This window comes from Cannabis sativa, chromosome 5, assembly GCF_029168945.1.
Source record: "Cannabis sativa cultivar Pink pepper isolate KNU-18-1 chromosome 5, ASM2916894v1, whole genome shotgun sequence".
Classification (NCBI taxonomy): Eukaryota; Viridiplantae; Streptophyta; class Magnoliopsida; order Rosales; family Cannabaceae; genus Cannabis; species Cannabis sativa.
The window spans coordinates 22,296,029-22,305,153 of NC_083605.1; the positions used below are offsets into that span (position 1 = coordinate 22,296,029).

At 29.7% G+C, this 9,125-nt stretch overlaps 1 protein-coding gene across 1 annotated transcript; it reads left to right on the forward strand.

Moving 5' to 3' along the window:
• The first annotated feature begins 2,550 nt into the window (after positions 1-2,550).
• On the forward strand, positions 2,551-3,534 carry LOC115698103 (uncharacterized). The gene is made up of 2 exons (XM_030625280.2): positions 2,551-2,746; positions 2,847-3,534. The coding sequence occupies exons 1-2, from the start codon at positions 2,680-2,682 to the stop codon at positions 3,143-3,145; spliced, it is 366 nt and encodes a 121-aa protein (XP_030481140.1). The 5' UTR covers positions 2,551-2,679; the 3' UTR covers positions 3,146-3,534.
• The last annotated feature ends 5,591 nt before the right edge of the window (positions 3,535-9,125 follow it).

Consider the following 9,125-nt stretch of genomic DNA (forward strand, 5'->3'; position numbering starts at 1 on the left):
TCATTAGAAAAACAAACATGTTAGACCAAGCAATGTATTAGAAAATATTGTAGAATCAACTGGTCATTATAAACTCCCCTTTGGGGTGAGAATATAACACACACATGATCTACCTTCATGAAGTTAACAACAAAGAAAGAATACATATCATTTAAGAATTTTATTACCTTTGGGCAAATAAATTTCTTAAAAATATGTATTAATTCAAGCAAAAAATAATAATAAATTTATATATTTAAATTATTACCTTTGGGCAAATAATTAAAATATACACATTTAATATTAACTCACTTCATGGAATGTGAACTAATATATATAACTACTACCTTTGGACAAGTAATTACACATATAGCCAACCAAAATAAATATTTTCTATAACATATGAAATTTGGTGATAAAATAATCATTAAAAATTTAATAATTTTCAACCAAATTTCTAAAAAGTTATATATAAATTGCTTGTAATATATTGATAATAAAAATAAAATGTCCACCATAACAAATTATTTTTACATCAAACAATCAAGTTTTGAAATTTTAGAACAACAAATAATGGAAAAATGTGAAATAAAGAATATTGGTGGAGATTACATAGTCAAGATAAATCAAATAAGAGGGTGACTATGTCATACGGAACGAGAAGAAACCCAAAAAATTTTCTATGATCGACAGATTTCGAAAAATCATCAAATAATATTTTTAATAATTTTTTAACTGCATAATTATCATTAAAATAATAATAATTATTAAACGGAGTCAAAAAATTATTTAAAAATCAAAGAAAAATCAGAAATTAAATTCTAAGCATGCTGGAAAAAAAAACGTCGAAAAACGATGACCGGAGTGGCTCCACGCGCCCCCACGCGCCACCTGCGCGAGTGGGCTTTGCGGCTGGGAGTCTCCTCCTTCCTCCAGCCGGGTCTGCAAACGGGTCACGCGACCCGCTTCGTCCATTTCGGGTCTGCTCTGAAAAACCGGCGAAAAACCGACGGAAAACTTTGGGATTTCGAGGGCTTTCGATCGGTATTGGATTTCTAGTCCATCTAGACTACTAATTTCGAGTTTTTAAGGCTCAATGTCTAGATCTCATGGCAAAAACAATCCGAAAAATTAAGAACAAACAACAATTCGATTTTACGATGTGTGTTATCCAATTCGAAAAATTAAACGGGTAGAAACATTGTAAATTAGTTGGTAATAAGATTTGCACCATCAATTTTAGTCTATAAACTATAGAATCAAAAATCCCAAATTGAATTTCATAAAGAAAAAATACATAAACCCTAAAAATTTAATCTTAAAATTCTCATAATTTACACAATGAGTTCAAACATATAATATATCAATTGAAAGAGAATTTAATGATAAACAAAACCCCTGAAGTTTTAAGATTTAAAAACGAAAAATTTAACATAAAATAATAACGAAATTAATATGTAATTATGGATAATTAACATATACAAATTAATTATACTAATTATAGGTTCTAAATCATATACAATAGGCAATCTGATACCACATGTTAGAAAAATTAATAATATACCCAAGATCAATTTGTACATAACATAGAACACAATAGTAATATATAATAATTAGGTATGTGTACCTGATTAATCCATAGCAATTATCTCAGTTTGATCAACAACAGTTACTCCACTTAGATAGTGCAATACTATCAACTAAGTCTTCCTCCCTAGATCTCTAAATCAGAAGCAGTTTATTTATCTGATTATCAAAAGGTATACAATTGTGATGAGACAATATGTATTTATAGAGTTAGGGAGGGAACTTAGCTACAAAACCCTAGTTGGGCTGGGCCTGCTCATCAAAGGCTTCAGTCAACTAGAAAAGCCCACACTTCTGCTTCACCTAGACTTTACACACAGATGCTAAGCCCATTAACAATTGATCACCAACAACATGGGCTAACACATCAAAGAACTATCCAATCAACTCAAGTTTTAATAAAACCAATAAAACTTAATGTAAGCCCAAATAAAAAGTCTAACAGGCTCTTCCTTGGAGAGCATAGGAGAAGAAGAGAAATCCATGTTAGGAGAAGGAGATCCCCACCCAAACTCTAGCACAATAGGCACAATTATTTATTTATTTCCCATAGACCAAAATTTCTAGATGATCCGATTGGTAAAAAAAAATGGTCCAGAAAATTAATAAATTAATCGAGTACATGTTACGCGGTGTACTCAAGTACTGTCAAATTTCCTCACTGAGTGCAAAATCTGGTTCAGACTCGTTCGTCGCTTTAATTATTAAAAGCGGAATGTAAAGAAAAAGCATTTGATCAACTCGTTATTAAACTGAAGAATCACTCTTCTGAACATCACAAGAGAATAAAGATGTTAAGAACTTAAACGACATACTTTTTTTTTGGCTTATTTTTATCTCTTAGCGAATGGACCCGTTAACAAAAATGTACGGTTCGGGTTTTGTAACTTGTTGCGATCATAATCTCGACCCGGAAACCCACATTCCAACCTTGTCTTTATATATAGATATATATTTGGAAAAACAGCTTTGAGTTGAGTGGCCAATAAAAGTTCCGATATTACTTGTCCTACTTTCTCAATAACAATAATCTTTTCTCTCAATTCCTTACAACCACTCAAATTTCATTCAGAAATTTTGTCCCCAACGCACTCGTCTTCCTCTCTCCCAAAAATGAACAATTTCACAAAATCAGTGGTTCTATTAGTTCTCTTCATTGTTCAATTGATCATAATTCCAGGTACATAAAATATACCAATCAATTAATGAAACATTCTTCTTCTACATACATATATATGTTCTGTAATCATAATAAATACGTATATGTAACCAACATGCAGGACTCCATGCAATCTCAGGATTGAAGCCGCCGCCGCTAGAAACGACGGAGCCAATGGTTCCTGCTGGTCCAACTGCGTATCGATTCATAAACATGTCGGCGGCAATAGGAGTCGGCAGCTATAGGCGGAGATTGGCTCCGTTCCAGCTGTGCCTGCTCTGCAAGTGCTGCGCCGGCGCCACTTGCGTCTCCATGCCGTGCTGCTTTGGTATCGACTGTCAGCTCCCCAACAAGCCCTTTGGCGTCTGTGCTTTCGTACCAAAATCCTGTAACTGCACAAATTGTGCTACTAAAAATTAGATTATATATATTAAAGCCTTTATTATAGTACGTCATGATAAGATAGTAAAAGAAATATATGAATCAAGAATTGAATATATTAATTATACGGATTTGTGGGTAGTTAATTTAAAAGAATTTTATTAGTTACGACGTGTGAAACGAACGGTAATTAAAAAATCCAGGCCGAAGATGGAACGTGACTACGATTTTCAAATCTGCTAAACTACAAATTTGACAACCATGGCTTGTCAGATAACACTGTACAAATTGTTTGAAGTTCTTGCAAAAAACACCAAGAGCTTGTGGAACCGTGTTGTTAGAAAAAGTAATTGTACCCACCACCACGTGGACAACTGGCAGTAATATGCTAAAAATATATGTAGAGCAATCTATCTTCTTCTCTCTCACTTTTTTTTTTTTTTAAAAAAAATTATAATCTATATTCAGATGAAGATATTATTATTTATTTGTATATATTGATTTATATGCTTTTGAAATCTTTAGTTACTTAATGCTGTTAATTAGTTAATGGCATGGCATGGGAGTCACTTTCTTACAAAAAAAATAAAAAAGTTTATGGCATGGTGGTGGAGACAGGACAACCCTGAAATATAGTAGATTATAGGATAAAATATATTTTTGGACATTATTTAGAAGAAAAAATATAAGATTTTTTAAAATTAATAAAAATATATATAATTTTCAAAGGAATTTCTTTTTTTTTTTTAGAATAATACAGAAGTTGTTTTTTTTTTTAAAAGAAAAAATTATATTTTTACGTTTAAAGAATTTTTTTACATTTTTAAAATTTTCTATAAAAACAACACGAAAATAAGACAATTATATAAAAGTAACATGAAAATAACATCTAAATAACAACAAAAAATAACATACAAATAACAAAAAATCAACAACAAATTAATAAGAATACAACATGAAAAGACCGTATTTTCTGTAAATTAAATTAAAAAAATCGTAAAACTATTTAAAATTCCGTGAAATCGTATTTTTGTAATTTTTTTTTGTTATTTTTTTGTATATTTGTAAGATAATCCCATTTTGGCCCCTAAATTAGGTGAGCCTTAGGCTAAGTGGGCCCTAGGCATAGTCCTAGCCTGCTATGCCTAGAACATTGGGCTTGCGTAGAGATACAATAGGAGTCATCAATAAAAGCCCTATTAATTAAGGAATTATTTCACAAATACACAAAAACAAAAAAAAAAATATTACAAAATACGGTTTCACGAAATTTTAAATATTTTTACGATTTTTTTGATTTTATTTACAAAAAATACGGTCTTTTTATATTGTACTCTTGTTAATTTATTGTTATATGTATGTTATTTTTTGCTGTTGTTTTAAAGTTATTTAGACGTTATTTTCATGTTACTTTTATGTAATTTTCTTGTTATTTCTATGAAAAACCGTAAAAATGTAAAAAAAAAAAATTCTTTAAACGTAAAAATGTAATTTTTTTTTTTACATAAAATGCTGTCTTATGTAATTATCCCATTAATTAATGGGCAGCTTACAAAAATACTATAAAATGAGGAAAAGTTTACAAAAATACTGGGACATGGAGTTTTTTACATTTTTACTGTACCAACTTTACAAAAATACCGTGTTTAAAGTTTTAAAATTACAAAAATACTATATTTCAGTAAAATAAAAAACAACTCAAAAGTAATTTATAACAACCTTAGAACAACTTAATAAGCAACAAAAAAGAACTATAAAACAACAAAAATATAACTATAAAGTAACAGAAAAATAATAAAACATTAACCTTGCAATAAGCAAAATAATATCAACTCCTCAATATATATTTGTATTACAATTTTTTTACTTAGTTTTGACAACTTGATTTATCCTTTTATACTATTACATTGTTTTTTGCAATTATTACATAGAAAATATAAATTGATACTTTATTTACAAAAATACCTCCATAAGGTGTAGATAATATTTATACATTTTATGTGATTTTAATTACCAAAATACCTCTTACACTATCACTTACATAATTAGACTATGGTTGTAGGGTGGTTGCTGCGTGGTTGCGCGGTGGTTGCATCAGACAAAGGTAATCAGATGATAGTTGTAGGGTGGTTGCTAAGTGGTTAGCCGAAGGTTGCATCAGACGAAAGTTTCAATCAGACGAAAGTTTCTGGGTGGTTGGCTGAAAGTTGCATCAGACGAAGGTTTCAATAAGACGAAATAACTATTAGCAAAATATTTATGCAATTGTAATGCAACTATAATGCAACTGTTGTGAAATATTAAAAATTTGAACAGTATTTCCACGTACGTAACTCTATCTACATGTCTCTTTATGATTTAATATAAACAAATTCACTATTAGAAATTTAGAAAACAAGAAAAAATACACCAGGATAAACATTTTACTATAGTATTGATGTAATTTTTTTTGGGATTATACTTGAGTTGGATTGTTTGGAAACTCCAGTTCAACTTTTTGATATCTGCCTTTTATGGATCTAAAAATTGAAGTCAGGACATTAGTTTCATGCAAATTAAAATAAATTTCCGGTTAAATTTTTGTTTTGTCGTAGTTTTTCTATACTTTTTTTTTATGAATTCGAAATAGCTCCTATTTTGATTGATTCTGGTCATCTTCTCAGGTGAAGTCACTGGAGTTAATAGTGGTTCTCCTTCTCGTTGAATTTTTATTTTGGTTGCGTTGGGTTGCTGCGTGGTTGCTCGATAGTTGCGTGATAGTTGCTCAGGAAGTATGGATCTTGGGTTGAAGGTGTTTGTAAGTGGTATTTGTGTAATATTTTTATTTGGGCTGTATATTTGTTTATTTGGCTAGCTGGAAGTATTTTTGTTATATTGTTACTTTATTTGGTTAAAATAGATAAAAGCCTTTATTTTTTTTTTCCATGAAATTTATTGTTGCAACTTTATTCTTTCAACTTTTTTTTTTCTCTTTTCCTTTTTGAGTTAGTGATAGTAAAAAAATAACTATAAACTAAAAAAAATAACAACATAAAGGCAAATATATGTGTTGGGTTTTATGCCCTAAATAAAACTCTTTACAATCTGATTAGTTATCAATATAAGAAATTTGAAGTGATTGATGTTTGCATGAATTTTACATGCTAATGGTTTAAATATGTTTATTACATTTACACACAGAATCAGTTAAATCCAGATCATATGTTTATTCACAATTACAGTATCGTCAACACAGTAGAATGTGATTGTGATCGTATGTATCAAAAGACTTGGTCCCTGTTTCATCAGTGTTATTGGATTTACACTAATGTGATAATCAGCGATGATGTATACTTACACTTGGAGTAAGTGTTATGTTCTTTCCAGAACATTAGTAAAGTATACTAGTTTCGAATGTATGGAGTATACATTGGACTGGACCGATATTGCAACTAAGTTAATATATTACAAACTTACCGTTATATATATCTTTCCAAGTCAATATAAGTAGTTGATCTTAAGATTAAAAGAATCTAAATCCTGATATGCTTAGGCTCAACTCAGGAGTGCTATTCATGTTCTTTGATTTATTAGTTAAGCCTATTTTTAGGTCAGGGTGATACGTATATTTTGGGAACATGATAGTATGATTGAGTGGGAGTGCTAAACATAAATATGGAATCTATAGCTTCTACTGGTGTATAGAAGTAAAGTGATGATTCCCTTCGAGCTTAGCAAATAGAAGTAAATGGATGAGCTCTTGTTTAACTGACTAATCATTAGATCACTAAATACCATTTACAGGTAGCTAAGTATTTTAAGGGGCAAAATACATTGAGGGGTGAGAACGGTAAAGAAATCCCATCTTGATGTAGATCATCTATATAGAGGATCTTTAAATCACAATAAGATTATAACAATGGTTAAATGAGATAGCATATTGATATCGTGGAACATACAATATGCTCTATATAAGTCTGAGAGTGCAATTCTAAGTTCTAAGAGTGGATTCAACGAAGAATTAATAAGTAGGAATTTACTTAATAAATTTGGTTCACTTATTGGAAGCTCAACATATAGATCCATGGTCCCCATTATAGTTGAGAACATTCTACTTGTAAGACTCATTAATTGATTCGTGATTAATCAATTATAATTCTAAAGTTAGACTATGTCTAATTTTATGAATTTTCACTAAGCAGGGGTGAAATTGTAAAGAAAAGAATTTCTAGGTTTATTTATTTATTAATGGACTTTGTATGTCTAATTAATAATTAAATTAAATGACAATATTATTTAATAATCTATTTTAGTTATTAAATAATTAGTTTTGGCATTTAAAATGTTAGAATTGAAAAATTAGCGTTTTTGAGAAAATAGAAATAAAATTTGATAAAACTGCAAAATCAAGTGGGGCCCACTATAACACCATGGCCGGCCACTAATTGAGGTTTTTTCAAATTAATATTTTCATTATTTTAATGCCAAATAATTCCTAGCCTAAACCTAGCAGTTGCCTATAAATAGAAAGTGATGGCTCAGTCAAACATACATCTTAACACATGCTTTCATTAGTTTTCTGACAGAAATTTCTCTCTTCAGAAAAACTGAGCCTTCCCCACTTTCTATACCTGGCCGAAACCTTCCCTCACTTTTCTTCTTCATTAATTTCGACCCTAGTGAAAGAGTAAGTGCCCACACACAGCAAGCAGTAACTCAATCATAGATTGGAAGACTGTGAAGGATCAAACTTGAAGAAGAAGGACATTTAGACTTAGATCTTGATTATACTCTGCTACAAAAAGGATACAAGGGTTAGAGATCTGAGTGGAAGGAGACATTAATTCCGCTGCATCAATGTAAGGTTTTCTTAACTTTATATGTGTTTAATTTATCGTTTTAGAAAGTTCATATTTAGGGTGTTTAAACAACATACTTGTGAGTAGATCTAAGATCCTGGTAAAATAAAATCCAACAACTGGCCTCAGAGCCATGGTAATTGATTTACTTGCATGAAATTTGGACTTTAAAACGATTGTTTGTTATTTGGATGGTTTCATGTTGTATTGAGTGTTATATGATGATTGATTGATGTTTGTGAATTTTTGTAAAAAATAATTGAAATTTTGTTTCTGGAATTATTTTTATTGGATAGTATGGAAAAAATTAAGCAAGTTACTTTTTTACAGAACTCAATTTCGATTTAATTTGAATTAGTTATGATTTTTTAAAGATTCAAAAAAAAGATAAGGTGACTGTGCACCTTCACGCATGCGCGGATCCGAGTGATCCTCGGTGATCACGCGCATTCAGACAAGATTTTGTCTGATTACGCGCGCGGACACCTGGTGACACCTCATTCCGCGCGCGGAATGCCTGCAAAGTCCCTTGTTCCGCCGAGTTTTCTCGGCTGTCACCCTGGGACGCGCGCGCGGACAGTATGCTTGTACAGCTCCCAACTTTTTCGTTTTTCTTCGTTTTTCATGCTTTTTCATGGAATTAACTTCCAATTTTTTGTGTAGTTTTGTATTTATAGATTTACTATTCCTAATTCAACTCTAATTATCATAATGAACTAATTTAATATTTTTTAAATTTAATTCAAGGTATTAGTGTAATTTGAATTTGAAATTAGTAAATATCTATCTATTTTGCTTAATTATCTATCTTATTTTTAAATTTAATTATATCTTATCTTATTTTTTAAATTTAAGGTCAGATATTAAATTTTTTAAATTAATATTTTTTTTTTAATTTTTGACCTTATTTAAATTTAAAATAAGATAACTATAATCATGTAATTTTAAATAGATGTAAGATATTTTGCTAACTTTTAAATTTTGTTATTTTATTTATTAAATTTAAAATCTAAAAAGAATTTAATTTATCTTTTCTAATTTTTTATTTATAAAATAACATTTAATTTTTAAAAGCAGTTAGCAAATTTTGAATTGATATTTAGGTTAGTTGAAACCTAATTTTTCAAAATTGTAGGTTTAATTTTAAATATTTTTTATAATTTCAAAATTTAAATAAATAT

What these genes read in the sequence shown, in the direction of transcription:
- LOC115698103 (XM_030625280.2), top strand. Translation starts at nt 2,680, where the DNA reads ATGAACAATTTCACAAAATCAGTGGTTCTATTAGTTCTCTTCATTGTT. An exon ending in TCAATTGATCATAATTCCAG is followed by an intron (nt 2,747 to 2,846) that starts GTACATAAAATA and finishes ACCAACATGCAG; the next exon opens with GACTCCATGCAATCTCAGGA.